The sequence below is a fragment of the Rhinoraja longicauda genome, chromosome 23 (assembly GCF_053455715.1).
Source record: "Rhinoraja longicauda isolate Sanriku21f chromosome 23, sRhiLon1.1, whole genome shotgun sequence".
In the NCBI taxonomy this organism is placed as follows: Eukaryota; Metazoa; Chordata; class Chondrichthyes; order Rajiformes; family Arhynchobatidae; genus Rhinoraja; species Rhinoraja longicauda.
Genome location: NC_135975.1, coordinates 36,073,298 through 36,090,124, shown reverse-complemented (window position 1 = coordinate 36,090,124; position 16,827 = coordinate 36,073,298). Strand labels below are relative to the sequence as shown.

The 16,827-nt window shown below is 42.8% G+C and overlaps 1 protein-coding gene across 1 annotated transcript in view; it reads right to left on the bottom strand.

Moving 5' to 3' along the window:
• The window catches only part of cfap54 (cilia and flagella associated 54), a 300,159-nt gene that overhangs the window by 230,438 nt on the left and 52,894 nt on the right, over positions 1-16,827 (bottom strand). Inside the window, exons 14-16 of the mRNA XM_078420057.1 lie at positions 16,058-16,195; positions 10,629-10,779; positions 3,410-3,501 (exon numbers count right to left, since the gene is read on the bottom strand). Of these exons, the coding sequence (XP_078276183.1) occupies positions 3,410-3,501; positions 10,629-10,779; positions 16,058-16,195 (381 nt within the window). The remainder of the gene's footprint in view (positions 1-3,409; positions 3,502-10,628; positions 10,780-16,057; positions 16,196-16,827) is intronic.

The following is a 16,827-nucleotide window of genomic DNA, read 5'->3' as shown; positions in this document are numbered from 1 at the left end:
GGCTCGGTGCTGGGGTCACAACTATTTACAATATATATTAATGATTTGGATGATGGAATTAAAAGTAACACCAGCAAATTTGCAGATGACACAAAACTGGGTGGCAGTGCGAATTGCGAAAAAGATGCTAGGAGGCTGCAGGGTGACTTCGACAGGTTGAGTGAGTGGGCAGATGCATGGCAGATGCAGTATAATGTAGATAAATGTGAGGTTATCCACTTTGGCGGCAAAAACAAGGAGGCAGATTATTATCTCAATGGTGTCAGATTAGGAAAAAGGGAAGCGCAACGAGACCTGGGTGTCCTTGTACACCAGTCAATTAAAGTAAACATGCAGGTACAGCAGGCAGTGAAGAAAGCTAATGGCATGTTGGCCTTCATAAAGAGAGGATTTGAGTATAGGAGTAAAGAGGTCCTTCTGCAGTTGTACAGGGCCCTGATGAGACCACATCTGGAGTATTGTGTGCAGTTTTGGTCTCCTAATTTGAGGAAGGACATCCTTGCTATTGAGGCAGCGCAACAGAGGTTCACGAGATTGATCCCTGGGATGGCGGAACTGTCATATGAAGAAAGATTGAAAAGACTAGGCTTGTATTCACTGGAATTTAGAAGGATGAGAGAGGATCTTATAGAAAGGTATAAAATTATAAAAGGACTGGACAAGCTAGATGCAGGATAAATGTTCCCAATGTTGGGGGAGTCCAGAACCAGGGGCCAGAGTCGAAGAATAAAGGGGAGGCCATTTAAAACTGAGACGAGAAAAAAATTATTCACCCAGAGAGTTGTGAATTTGTGGAATTCTCTGCCACAGAAGGCAGTAGAGGCCAATTCACTGGATGAATTTAAAAGAGAGTTAGATAGAGCTCTAGGGGCTAGCTCAAGGGATATGGGGAGAAGGCAGGTCCGGGTTACTGATTGTGGATGATCAGCCATGATCACAATGAATGGCTGTGCTGGCTCGAAGGGCCAAATGGCCTCCTCCTGCACCTATTTTCTATGTTTCTACAGTGCCCTCAATAATGTTTGAGGCAAAGACCCATCATTTATTTATTTGCCTCTGTACTCCACAATTTGAGATTTGTAATAGAAAAAAATCACATGTGGTTAAAGTGCACATTGTCAGATTTTATTAAAGGCCATTTTTATACATTTTGGTTTCACCATGTAGAAATTACAGCTGTGTTTATACATCGTCCCCCCCATTTCAGGGCACCATAATGTTTGGGACACATGGTTTCACAGGTGTTTGTAATTGCTCAGGTGTGTTTAAATGCCCCCTTAATGCAGGCATAAGAGAGCTCTCAGCACCTCGTCTTTCCTCCAGTCTTTCCGTCGCCTTTGACAACTTGTATTACTGATTATCAACATGAGAACAAAGGTTGTACCAATGAAAGTCAAAGAAGCCATTATGAGACTGAGAAACAAGAACTGTTAGAGACATCAGCCAACCTTAGGCTTCCCAAACTCAACTGTTTGGAACATCATTAAGAAGAAAGAGAGCACTGGTGAGCTTACTAACCGCAAAGGGACTGGCAGGCCAAGGAAGACCTCCACAGCTGATGACGGAAGAATTCTCTATAATAAATAAAAATCCCCAAACACCTGTCCGACAGATCAGAAACACCCTTCAGGAGTCAGGTGTGGATTTGTCAATGACCACTGTCCGCAGAAGACAGCATGAACAGAAATACCGAGGCTACACTGCAAGATGCAAACCACTGGTTAGCCGCAAAAATAGGATGGCCAGGTTACAGTTTGCCAAGAAGTACTTAAAAGAGCAACCACAGTTCTGGAAAAAGGTCTTGCACAGATGAGACAAAGATTAACTTATACCAGAGTGTTGGCTAGAGCAAGGTATGGAGGAGAGAAGGAACTGCCCAAGATCTAAAGCATACCACCTCTTTTGTGAAACACGTTGGTGGGGGTGTTATGGCCTGGGCATGTATGGCTGCTGAAGGTACTGGCTCACTTATCTTCATTGATGATACAACTGCCGATGGTAATAGCATAATGAATTCTGAAGTGTGTAGACACAGCCTATCTGCTCAAGTTCAAACAAATGCCTCAAAACTCATTGGCCGGCGGTTCATTCTGCAGCAAGACAATGATCCCAAACATACTGCTAAAGCAACAAAGGAGTTTTTCAAAGCTAAAAAATGGCCAATTCTTGAGTGGCCAAGTCAACCACCCGATCTGAACCCAATTGAGCATGCCTATTATATGCTAAAGAGAAAACTGAAGGGGACTAGCCCCTAAAACAAGCATAAGCTAAAGATGGCTGCAATATAGGCCTGGCAGAGCATCACCAGAGAAGACACCCAGCAACTGGTGATGTTCATGAATCACAGACTTCAAGCAGTCATTGCATGCAAAGGATATGCAACAAAATACTAAACATGACTACTTTCATTTACTTGACATTGTTGTGTCCCAAACATTATAGTGCTCTGAAATGGGGGGACTATAAAAAACACTGCTGTAATTTCGACATGGTGAAACCAAAATGTATAAAAATGACCTTTGTTAAAATCTGACAATGTACACTTTAGCCACATGTTTTTTTTCTATTAATCTCAAATTGTGGAGTACAGAGGCATATAAATAAATGATGGGTCTTTGTCCCAAACATTATGGAGGGAGGGCACTGTATGTAATAAATCATTCTGCTCCACAATGCTCATCAAGGCCCCAATACACACTGTGCTCTGGTCTGACTTCCCAAAATGCCACAACACTCATCTGAACTAAACTCAATTTTCCATTCCTTGGCCTAATTGCCTAGCTGATCAAAATTATACTGTAATCCACTTATTATTAGCCAGGCTTTGTCCACCCCACCTCTTTCTCCCTCCCATGACATCAGTCTGAAGAAAGGTCCTGATCCAAAACTTTGCCTAGTCACGTCCTCCAGAGATGCCCGTTGAACTGAATTATGCCACACTTTGTGTTTTATACACTAAAAGGGGGTTGGATACCTGAAGTTGGCAAATTCAGTGTTTATACTGTTGGGTTGTAATTTACCTAAGCAGAATATGAGATGTGGTTCATCCATTTTGTATTTGGTCTCTATGCAGCAATGGGAATGACTGAGGACATACACTTTGGCATGGAAGTGGGAAGAAGAGTTAAACTGAGTTTGAAAATCTAAAGAAAGTTGAGGGAAGCTTTGACAGATACCAATTTTAAGATATTAACTACATTAAATATTTTAAGTCATTGAATAAGTTCATATCCAACACATAGTAAACTCTGCTGATTTCAGGGAAAGTCTGTCTTCAATTAGTTTTATGCAGTTATTTGTACTTAGTTAAAGTATGATCCTTTGCTTAATGTTGTCTAGATGGAAGATAGAATATTTTATCATTCACATTTCTTTCATATTTATTTTTATAACTGATAATGCAACTCACCATTAGTAAATTAGTTGGATTACAATATTCGGTTTGGATTGATGTTGGAGTTTGTGTAGATGTTGCTGTTTCACTTCTGCTTCCAGGCATACCTATTAACATTGAGTGTTCAGGTTAAATGTCTAATAACTGAGGAAATACTTAACAGATGAAAGAAACACCCGCAGAGTTTTATCACCCCATGCACAAATTGTTTTCAAACTTTGGATGTCACAAAATTATCTGTTTTTGCGTTGAAACCAACAGTACAGTTCTCACCATTACGAATTATTTCATTGCATAGTGACTTTCACATTTTAGGACTTTTCTAGCATCTAGTTTACAATTCATTTAAAATATGTAATCATGAGATGCATTATTGTCCTTTGCATAATCATGTAATGGAATGTAATAATATTTCACAGAAGAATAATTGGAATGCATAATGTATAAAGCTAAATCGCTGGAAATGCTTAGCAATTTCAGCTGTCTAATTTTTTTAGATTTAGATTTAGATTTAGAGATACAGCGCGGGAACAGGCCCTTCGGCCCACCAGGTCCGTGCCGCCCAGCGATCCCCGCACATTAACACTATCCTACACCCTAGGGACAATTTTTAAATTTGCCCAGCCAATTAACCTACATACCTGTACGTCTTTGGAGTATGGGAGGAAACCGAAGATCTCGGAGAAAACGCACGCAGGTCACGGGGAGAACGTACAAACTCCGTACAGACGGCACCTGTAGTCAGGATTGAACCTGAGTCTCCGACGCTGCATTCGCTGTAAGGCAGCAACTCTACCGCTGCGCCCATTTTCAGCATTGATTGGAGCAAGATGCCCCATTCAGACCTCGTGCAACAGTTTGCAGAGGTTTTTGAGAGAGAACTTGGCACCTCGCATCCTGGGGACACTGCAACAGAGAAGTGTGAAACTCTGCGGGACACCATGCACCGCACAGCCTTGGCTAGCTTTGGGAAGAAGACCTCAAAGACACACGACTGGTTTGAGGCCAAGTCGACCGAGATGACTCCCGTCATCAAAGCCAAGCGCGCCGCCCTAGCCAAGTACAAGCGGTCAGCCAACGAGAAGAACCTGCAGATCTTCAGGGCTGCCAGGAGCAAGGCTCAGCAGACTGCCAGGCGTTGCGCCAATGAGTACTGGACACAGCTTAGTGAGGACATCCAGACGGCCGCCATAACAGGGAACATCAGGGGATTGTACAATGGCATTAAGAAGGCACTAGGACCAGTCCAGAGCAAGACAGCCCCCCTCAAATCCTCCAGTGGGGAAGTAATCACAGACAAATGCCAGCAGATGGACAGGTGGGTGGAACACTACTCCGACCTCTACTCGAGAGAGAACACTGTGTCCCCCTCAGCCCTTGATGCCATCAAGTGCCTGCCGACCGTGGGTGAGTTAGATGGAGAGCCGACGCTAGAAGGGCTCAGGCAAGGCCATTGACAGCCTGGCCTCGGGCAAGGCCCCAGGCAGCGACGGGATTCCCCCTGACCTGATCAAGCACTGCAAGACTACCTTACTGCTTCCTCTGCATGAAGTCCTCTGCCAGTGCTGGCAAGAAGGAGCTGTACCTCAGGATATGAGGGATGCCACGATCATTACCCTCTACAAGAACAAGGGCGAGAGAAGCGACTGCAATAACTACAGAGGCATCTCCCTCCACAACATCGTCGGCAAGGTCTTTGCTCGGGTCATCTTGATCCGCCTGCAGAAGCTGGCAGAACGCGTCTACCCAGTCACAGTGCGGTTTCCAAGCTGGAAGGTCAACAGTAGACAAGGTCTTCTCCCTTCACCAGCTCCAGGAGAAGTGCAGAGAACAGTGGATGCCCCTGTATATTGTTTTCATTGACCTCACCAAGGCGTTCGACTTTGTCAGCAGAGATGGCCTATTCAAGGCTCTTCCAAAGATCGGCTGCCCACCAAAACTGCAGAGCATGATAGAATCCTTCCACATCAACACGAAGAGGACAGTGCAGTTCAATGGCAGTTTCTTGGAGCCCTTCGACATCCGCAGTGGCGTCAAACAAGGCTGCGTCCTCGCTCCCACACACTTTGGGATTTTGCTCCTGAAACATGCCTGTGGCACTGCAACAGAGGGGGTCTATCTGTGTACTAGATCAGACGGCAGGCTCTTCAACCTCACCCGCCTCTGAGCCAAGACAAAAGTACGTGAAGCTCTCATCAGAGACATGTTGTTCGCCGATGACGCAGCAGTTGTGTCCCACACCCAGCAGGAACTACAGTCATTGATGGACCGCTTCTATCGGGCTTGCAAGGACTTTGGGCTGACCATCAGCCTGAAGAAGACGAACGTCCTGGGGCAGGATACAGAGGCACCGCCTTTCATCACCATCGACGACTACGAACTCGATGCCGTCCATCAGTTCACGTACCTCGGCTCCACCATCACCGACAACCTCTCCTTGGACACAGAGATTGACAAGAGGATCAGGAAGGCAGCTACAACTCTCGCTCGCCTCACAACTCGTGTGTGGACCAACCCAAAGCTGACAGTGAAGACAAAGATAGCAGTCTACAACGCTTGTGTCAACAGCATGCTGCTGTACGGCAGTGAGACATGGACAACATGTGCCAGACAGGAGAGAAGACTCAACACCTTCCACCTTAGAAGCATCCGCCGTATCCTGGGTATATCCTGGCAAGACAGAGTGTCCAACGCCAAGATTCTGTCTCGCGCTGGCCTTCCCAGTATGTACACTCTACTCAGGCAGCGCAGGCTGCAGTGGCTGGGCCATGTCCACCGCATGGAAGATGGCTGTATTCCAAAAGACATCCTCTATGGAGAGCTGACATCTGGGAGGAGAACCATCGACCAGCTACATTACAAGGATGTCTGCAAGAGATATTTGAAGGCGCTGGACATCAATGTGGAGTCCTGGGAGAGCCTTGCAGCTGACCGTACGAGGTGGAGAGGTACCCTGAACCAACATCTCAAAACAGGGGAAGAGAAACTGATGAACGCAGCGGCAGACAAGCGGGCACGCAGAAATGAGCGCAGCAACTTCAACAGACCAGAGACCACACACAAATGTGACCTTTGCGACAGAGACCGCAGGGAATTATCTACTCTCTGTCGCATTGGTATTTGTATGAGCTCGGTGTAAACAAATTAGCTATTCTGCTTCTTATGTTACAACACAAGAAATTAATTTGTTTTCAAAATTAACAATGAATGGTGAAGCTTTTTGTGACCTTCTGAAAAGGATGTGAAATAAACTGCATAAAAGTATGTTTTTCTTGTCTCTTGTGTTCACAAAAGTACCATTACATTAAATTTGAAAAGGAGATGGTAGGACGGATGATCAACAGTTTTGTCATTTTAAGGAGCATCTTAAAGAGGAAGGAAACATAAAGGCATGCGTGAGGGGCTAATCACAGAGTCAAACCAAGCTAAGATGCATGGGGTCCATGATGACTTGGTCGTTTGCATTCTGCACTGACTTATACATAGAAGATGAGTTGTGGTGGAAGGGTGTTATTCTGAATGGAGGTCCTGTTTCTTCTTCGCTTCAATTGTTTTCCCCCACACTTCCTGCTACAATCAGTCTGAAGAAGGATCCCAACCCGAAACATCAACCATCCATTTTATTCAGATACCCGACCTGCTAAATTACTGCAGCATTTTGTGTCTACCTCTGGATTGGAAGATCTTAACTAGAAAAGAAGTTAAACAAAATTGAATTACTTTCTCTGGGGCATCTGAGGTGGATGTACAACCTGATAGCAGTATGTAAAGTTATGGGAGGAATCTGAAGATTCTGTTCTCTGCCCAGCACATTGATAAGAAAGCCAATCATTGCTTCTTTTGAAGATTGAAGAATGCCAGCACATACGCAACTGTACTGCTAGTTGTACTGTGGAGAGCATATTATATCGCCATCTGGTTCAGCAATTCAAATGTCCAGGAATGAAGGTGATTATAAAGAGTGGTTACAATGATTACAAGGTACTTTATTTGACACATGTACTGTGGTACAATGAAATTCTCTTTAGTATACACTTCAGTACATGTATCACTATACATAAGCACTCAGATACGTCTTAGATAAGAATCTCAGATACAGTACAAGTGTGTAGCAGTGTTACACTGAGACAGTATACAGAGTCGCCAGATTTGGTGCCAGTTTCAAGTCCCACCTGTTGTAAGTGCAGGAATCTTCACCTAACCATGAAGGCCTGTTGACCTGGTGGCATATCAGTGCTGTGCCCCATGCTTTACTATTACATGGCCACTGAGTGCAGAGCTGATATAGACCTGGATCTGAACTACAAAACAGAAAGTGTTTGTATGGGCATGACATCAGGACCCACCCAAAGCCAGTGTATCCTTAAGAATGAGGCCTGATATTGAATGGGCCCGAGGGCTGAGACTGAATGGGTCTTGACAAACATTGATCAGTCCCAAGAATTGGACAGGCTGTGGCAGACATTGCGTTGTGACCTGGAGTCTTCAGCTGTAGACTCCCCCGTGCTGCTACTCACCATCATGTAGTGCAAAGTTTCAGGGTAAAACAGATTGCTAATGTCACTGGATATTCCTTTTAAAGGGTTATGATGTCCTGCCGATTCTCAGTCCTCTACCCATAGCCTCAATTAGTTTTATAAAAAATGAGTGTTCTGTATCAATATTACACAGGACATCATATTGTCTTTTCTAATGCAGTGGTCCTGACCAAATGGAACTATTGGCAACTCTTGAAAGATCTATTGTAGCCAAGGGATTACAAACATCTGAGGTAAAATGGCGGGCCTGATATGGCTTTGGCTGACAAGGTGACTCATAGTTTGGCAAGACTTACAAATAGTCAGATTCATATATATATGTTTTATACCCTATTTAGAGCCTTCAAAAATTCCTAGAAAATGAGCGTATACTAGATTTTACAGTAATTCACGGCTTTGTAAATGCATGCTCAGATGCATTCCCATGTTTGTTGTAAAGATCTTTCCCAAAAATCTTCTTGACATATTCCAAGCTCGAAAATAACACAGATCTATTTATGTGCATTTTGCAGGCCCCTCATTCCATGAGGGTGTCAGTCACAAAGGGTTAGGGTTAGGGTTAGGGTAGCTCTAATGCATGGCTCATCCCACTACTGGTTTTCAATATTTTGTTTCCACTGTTGTTTGGTAACCCAACAAAAAAATATTTCCGATCACAGAAATGTAATTAGTTTAATTCAATAGGATATTAGGATGTTTGCAGCTTTACTGGTTGTATTGATGTCAACAGTAGAACCATAAGCCTGCATTGTTTTCATATGGAACGTTCTCCCCGTGACCTGCGTGGGTTTTCTCCGAGATCTTCGGTTTCCTCCCACACTCCAAAGACGTACAGGTTATGTAGGTTAATTGGCTGGGTAAATGTAAAAATTGTCCCTAGTGGGTGTAGGATAGTGTTAATGTACGGGGATCACTGGGCGGCACGGACTTGGAGGGCCGAAAAGGCCTGTTTCCGGCTGTATAGATATGATATGATATGATATGATAAAGACTGCAAGATGTTTATTAATTGTAATAATAAGTGCCTCGAGGCTGACTACAAATCTAACATTTTTTTCCCCATGGAGAATGGCCACAGTCATACAGTGAGAAGATCTCCAGTCACTCCACAAAATAATCATATTCTGCAGTCATCGTTTTGTGGGGAATGGGGACACTTGTAAGGTGAACAGCAACTGCTTCGTACATTGCAAAATTATAGAAATAACTTGTAAAGGATTGCAAACTAGCAGCAGTATAGGAATGGGCCATTCTATCCAGCAGGCGTATACTCCGGAAAAGGATCCTTCACCGTTCTTCGTCTAATTCTATCAACATGGCCTTATTTTCCCTTCTCCTTTCCAATGCCTATTTAACTCTTTTTTTAAATGCATCTACATTATTCACATTACACAGTCCTTATGACAACAAGTTCTCTAGTTTAACCAATGGCAGTTAAAGATCTCCTGAAGATACCACCAAAATTGGTGATACAAAGGACAATGAAGAATGTTATTTCATATTACAACGAGATCTGGATGAAATATTGAAGTGGGTCAAGGAATGGCAGATGGCATTTAATTCAGACAAGCCAAATGATGCATTTTGGCAGTTAAACAAGAGCACAACTTGCACAGGATAGGACAGGGCCGGGTAAGATTTATAGAACGGAGGAACTAAGGTGTATAGGTAGATAATCCTCTGAAAGTGGTGACACAGGTAGACAAAGTGCCGAAGAAGACGTTTGGCATACATCATACATCCGGGCATTTAGTGCAAGAGTTCATAAGCCATAGAAGCAGAATTATGCCATTTGGCTCATCGAGTCTACTCCGCCATTTAATCATGGCTGATCTATCTTTTCCTCTCAAAGCTATTCTCCTGCATTCTCCCCATAACCCTTGACACCCTTACTGATCAAGAGTCTGACAATCTCCACCCTAAAAATACTCAAGACTTTAGATGCTATATTACATCTCCTTCACCATTACCACAACATCTGGGTCATTACACCAATCAATTACAAAATACTTCACAAATATATAGCAATGTGTAATATGAAGGTCCTTGGCAGTGTGGCCAAAACATCTTTCTTCGTCAACGCCACCAAAAGCAAATAATTTGTTCATTATCACACAGCTACCTGAGCTTCTTATATAAGAATACGTGCGGCACGGTAGCGCAGCGGTAGAGCTTCTGCCTTACAGCACCAGAGACCCGGGTTCGATCTGGACTACAGGTGCTTATCCGTACAGAGTTTATATGTTCACCCGGTGACCTGCATGGGTTTTCTCTGAGATATTCCGTTTCCTCCCAAACTCTAAAGATTTACAGGTTTGTAGGTTAATTAGCTTGGTATAAATGTATAAATGTAAAATTGGCCCTTGTGTGTGTAGAGTGTGGAGGGTGGTGTTAACGTGCGGGGATCAATGGTCAGTGCGGACTCAGTGTGCCAAAGGGCCTGTTTCCACGCTGTATCTCTAAACTAAACTAAAACTAAAGAACTTCCAAAGCATTTTGAGGCTAGAAAGCGCACGCTGATCTCCTGAAGTTACAAAATGCACCATTTAAAACGTTCTCTTTTTTCATACACTCACTATGTTTCCAAATTTAAAATATACCACTATACTTATAATATAATGACTAATGGTCATTATAAGGACCAATAAAACATCTCACTCTTTCTTTAGTTTGAATCCCATGATAACGTACAATACCTGATTTTTTAATGGATTTCATACTTGAATCTGCAATATTTTCAAGCACCCCTGCGGTGTACAGTGCAATATCTGTCATCAACATTGGGTCAACATTCCCTATGTTGCACCAATGAGCTACTTCCTGAAGAATGGACAGGATATGAATCCACTGAAAAGAAAAGAAAAATAATTGGAAAGATTCAGTCAAAGGACTTTAGATAAATGTAAACCAAAGATGACATGCACAAAAAGGAACATCAGCATCCTTTTCTTTAGTTTTCATTATTATACATATCATTGTTGATGTTCAGTTTCAGTTCAGTTTATTGTCACGTGTACCGAGGTACAGTGAAAAGCTTTTTGTTGCATGCTAACCAGTTAGCAGAAGACTATACATGATTACATTCGATCCATTTACAGTGTATAGATACATAAGGGAATAACGTTTAGTGCAAGGTAGCTTGCGCCCTTTTCAGGACGGACAATGATAGTGATGTAACATTTGAATGATGGACACGAAAGAAGAAGAAGCCAGCAAAGTCCACTCAAGGATGGTCCGAGGGTCACCAAAGAAGTAGATAGTACTTTAGGATTGCTCTCTGACTGTGGTAGGACGATTCAGTTGCCTGATAACAGCTTGGAAGAAACTGTCCCTGAATTTGGTAGTGTGCGTTTCCAGACTTTGCAACCTTTTGCCTGATGGGACAGGAGAGAAGAGGGAGTGGCCAGGGTGTGACTCACCCTTGATAATGCTGTTGGCTGAATATTAGCCACCACAAGCACGGGATAAGAACCTGAAGCTTTAACATAGAAACATAGAAAAGAGGTGCAGGAGGAGGCCATTCGGCCCTTCGAGCCAGCACCGCCATTCATTTGATTATGGCTGATCATCCACAATAAGTAACCTGTGCCCAACTTCTCCCCATATCCCTTGATTCCACTAGCCCCCAGAGCTCTATCTAACTCTCTCTTAAATTCATCCAGTGATTTGGCCTCCACCGGATGAATTTAAGAGAGAGTTACTTAACTACTTGGACTATGATGCTATCAGGGCTGGAACACACATGTCCCATTTATCCCATTATTCCAGGTTTCAATCTCAGCTACAGCACTGAAGCCTTTGTGTGTTCTTACGTTAAAAGGTTTGGTGAGGTTGCGAGGGGGGGGAGAGAAATCAGATAAACAAAAATATATCACAGGTGGAAAACTGATGCAGAGAGATCATGCTACCTGAATTTGTAGAATTCACTATTAAGTCCAGACGGCTGTAATGTGCCCAAATAGAAAATGAGGTGCTCAAACATGCCTTGAACCTCATTGTAACAGTGATATAGTGAGAGAAATTTTCAGAGGCTGGGATATACACCATGAATGGTTAGGTCCTACAGGGCATTGAGGAAAAGAGCAAGCAAAGTGAGCAAGTCCTAAGATCTTTGAAGATGGCAGAGTACTTACATGACATGCAGTAGTTATAAGACAGACGAGATACTAATCTTCATTAGCCAATGCAATGAGAGGTTATGCCGCAACAGTATAAAACATTGGTTAGACCTCAGCTAATCAATGCTCTTCGACATAAGGACACCACACCATGGGAAAGATGTGATAACACTGGTGAAGATGCAGAGGAGCTTCATCAGAATGTTACCTAGGATGGAACTTTTTGTTAGGAGGTTTGAGTGGAGAGGCTGGATCTTTTGTCCTTGGAAAGGCAAAGTGGTCATGATTGAGGTATATAAAAATATGAAGGGTACAGAGAGGGTAGACTGCAGGAAACTTTTCCCCACATCAGAGGTGAATAGAGTCAGAGGACATTGATTTAGGGTATGAGTAAGTAATTCAGGTGGTATCTGAGGGGGACCTTCATCACCCAGTGTCTGTTGAGTGCCTAAATGACACTGCTGGAGAGAGTGTTGCAACCAGAGTCACTGACAACATTTGTGTCCAACATGAATGGCGGCATGGTGGCACAGCAATAGAGTTGCTGCCTTACAGCGCTAGAGACCTGGGTTCCATCCTGACTATGAGTGTATGTAGTTTGTATGTTCTCCCCGATACCTGCGTGGGTTTTCTCCTGGGATCTCCAGTATTCACACACACTTCAAAGACGGACAGGTTTGTAGGTTAATTGGCTTGGTATCATTGTAATTTGTCTCTAGTGTGTGTCAGATAGTGCTAGTCTACAGGGATTGCTGGTTGCCGCAGACTCAGTGGGCCAAAGGGCCTGTTTCCTCGCTATATCTCTAAACTAAACTAAATTAAATATGCACTTAAATCAGTTAGTCATTAAAAGCTACGGGTCATGTCCAGGAGGATGGGATTAATTAGGATAAGTGCTCACTAGTCGGCATTGATGTGGTGGGCTCAGTAGCTTGTTTCCACACCATATCACTCCTTTGAGTACAGGAGACAACAGGTTGAAAGGTCATTGTGGGAGTGGGATGGAGAATTAAAATGGCAGGCAACAGGAAGCTCAAAATCTGATGCTCAAGTCCTCCAATCCAGGCAAAATCTGAGCAAACTAAAACAGGGAACTAAAACAGTTAACGTTTCAGGTTGAAGAGCCTTCATCATCATGCTCAAATGTTACCTTGGTTTCGCTTCCCACAGTTGTGGCCTATCCAACTGAGTACTTATAATATTTTTTGTTTTTTATTGAAGATTTCCAGCACCTTTAGTTTTGTAATAATTTTTAATATCATGATGAATCTCCTTTGCACTGTCTCTTGCACTATCACATTCTCCCTATCATGAGTCCACGAGAACTCCACACAATACCCCAGTTGTTAGAAATGTGAGAAGAATAGGTTACATGGAAAATTAGTGCGAAATTAGATTGCATTTTGAACCATCATCTAGTTGATGGGTTAAATGGCCCCTTCTCTGTCATACCAGCATTTGAAGCCATACTGGTAGCTGGTAGGCAAAAACAATTCTGGTTTCTGAAAAAAAACAACATAAAAGAAGATACTAGAGCTATGCTAAATGCAATGCTGCCATACAAAATAGACCAGGGTAAACTTGATGTTCTCACATAAAGACATGCTTGAAAACAGGTTCAGGCGTAGCCATGCAACACTTACCACAATTGATCGCAACATTGGTGGTGGCCTGCCTTATGAACGTACAAGCATATGGTTTTGGGTCCAGGAGTAGACCACTCAACCTCTCCAGCATATTCCACCAATTAACAAGAAAACAGATGGCCATGGTTATATGCCTCACAATCTCTCTATTATGACAGGTTATTTCTTCAGACTAAAGCTTTGACTTAAGCCTGAGATCCTTTGCTCAGATCAACAATCAGTTAAGGACTGGGGTAAAGAATAGGGCATAAACTGTGAACTCTGGGGGAAGAATGGTCATGGACACAGTAATTCGGGTACAAAGGACTGGAGGAGTGTGAGGATATCATTAGAATGAAGGTCACTGATTTAGGGAATTAAAGTCCCCAGGATATGGAAGATAAGTCTATCAGGACCAGGTTGCATGGAGATTGTGAAAATGCGATGTCTGTCTTTCTGCCTCTCTGTCTCTCTGTCTGTCTCTCTCTCTGTCTCTATCTATCTATCTATCTATCTATCTATCTATCTATCTATCTATCTATCTATCTATCTATCTATCTATTTATCTATCTATCTATCTATCTATCTATCTATCTATCTATCTATCTATCTATCTAATCTATCTACCTATCTATCTATCTATCTATCCATCTATCCATCCATCCCTTTTCTAACCATGTACTTGTTCAAATGTCTTTTAAGTGTTGTTATTATACCTGCCTCAACTACTTCATCTTGCAACTGGTCCATATACCTACCAGCTTCTGTGTGAACAAGTTGCTCAATCTTAGCAAGTCCTGAAAGCATGTTTGTCCTGGCAACGGTTTAATTTCCTTGATACGCTCCAAAAGGATTTTTGCACAGAGAATGTTATCATTTGGTGTGTGATTCAGACCCATCTCTGTTTTATTAAAACAGCATGTTTAGTCATCTGCAACACTTTTGCCACCTCCACTACAGACCACAACTTCCCATCTCCACCCCTTTCTGCTTTCCGCAGAGACCAGTCCCTCCACAACTCCCTGGTCAACTCGTCCCTTCCCACCCAAACCATCCCCTCCCCAGGTATTTTCCCCTACAACCCCAGGAGATGCAACACCTATCCCTTTACCTCCCCTCTCGACTCCATCCAAGGACCCCAACAGTCTTTTAGGTGAGGCAGAGGTTCACTTGCACCTCCTCCAACCTCATCTACTGTATCCACTGCTCCAGGTGTCAACTTCTGTACATCGGCGAGACCAAGCGCAGGCTCAGCGACCGTTTCGCTGGACACCTCCGCTCAGTCTGCCTTAACCAACCTGATCTCCAGGTAGCTCAGCACTTCAACTCCCCCTCCCATTCCCAATCTGACCTTTCTGTCCTGGGCCTTCTCCATGGTCAGAGTGAGGCCCGGCGCAAATTGGAGGAACAGCACCTCATCTTTAGCTTGGGTAGCTTGCACCCCAGTAGTGTGAACATTGACTTCTCTAACTTCCCTCTCTCTCCACCCCCTCCCCCTTTCCCAGTTTTCAAACTAGTCTTACTGTCTCTGACTACATTCTCTCTCTGTCCTACTCACTCCCGTGAAATCAGTCTTAAGAAGGTTCTCGACCCGAAACGTCACCCATTCCTTCTCTCCAGAGATGCTGCCTGGCCTGCTGAGTTACTCAAGCATTTTGTGTCTACCTTCCGATTTATTAAATATCCAAAGTTACACCAAACAACCCAGAAAATGAACGTTATCACATTTAGTTCTGTTCAAAGCACAACACATGAAAAACCATTACATAAATCACATTTTGAAGCTAATCTGTTGGAAATATTCAGCATAAAAAAACATATTTGGAGGGAGAAACAAAGTTAATACTTCAGGTGACTTAGAACTCCAGCATATTCTGTTATGCCTGATATTCCTGAGGAATTTTGGATTCCTGAGGAATCTATATTCTATATTCCTGAAGAATATTGGAACCTCAGCTCTGACAAATTCCTGGTCACTGTTTGTCCAAGTTTTTTTATGGTCACCCACCTCCAACCCACTACTTAGCTGCAATCAATTACGTTTTTGGTACTTTTTCTATTTCTTTGCATTTACTACTGCTTCTTTGCCTTCTTCAATAATTCTTTTTTTTTCTCAATTTAGTCATCACCACCGCATCACCACTGCCAATCACACACTCCACTTATCAAGAGCTTAATGATTACTTAAAAAATGTATATCTAAGAATTTCCAAAACTGATGAAAGGTCGTCAATCTGAAATGCTTCTCATTCCAGTGATGTCTGCTGAATACTTCCAGATTTTTCTCTATTATTTCACAATTTTTAGCTTTTGCAGTGTTTTCCTGCAATTATGATTCACACACTGAAAAGTATTAAACTGAAAGTTAATGGATGTACATACCTTTTCAAAGCCATCCACCTTTTTCAGATATTTCATGGAACCACTTGACCTAGTGATGTCTCTCTGCAGAATAGCCTTGCATTTCTGCCACAAGAAAAGAACTGCATCCACAACAATGTCCATATCTGGAACATTAACCTAGAAATGGATCCAAAAGAAAAGGACTTATCTTTGACAATGTATTCTCTTCAATTTGATGTGTTGGTTTCAATTAATGGTGAATAGCCCCATACATCTCTCCACCTTGAGGTTTCTTTCCTCAGGCCTCCCACTGATATAAACACATTGATTACAAAATTCACTGAATGAACCCTCCACTCCTTCCTAGACAGTGTGTGTAGGAAGGAACTGCGGATGCCGGTTTAAACCAAAAATGCGGATGCTGGTTTTAAACTCGACCCAAGACACTCATTCTCTCCAGAGATGCTGTCTGTCCCGCTGAGTTACCCCAGCGTTTTGTGTCTACCTTCCCAGACATTGCCAGGTTATCTTAATCTACAACACAACTGCAGATGGAAGGTGCGCCATAAGGAAATAAGGCATCAAAACTTCAATCAACCACAATGCAGATGGTAACCCATGGCTAACCCATTGTGGTTCAAATACCATGTTGTTGTAAAAGAAACTTGGTATTGCTCATGGCATTGTCAGATGGTGCATGAAAATTAAAACCAGCAGTATACATTTTTACCATCGATGCTGATGGAATGTAACCTTACTTTGTTTTAAACAAGTGTTGTCTTTAGTTTTTCCATTTAGAATATTAGCAT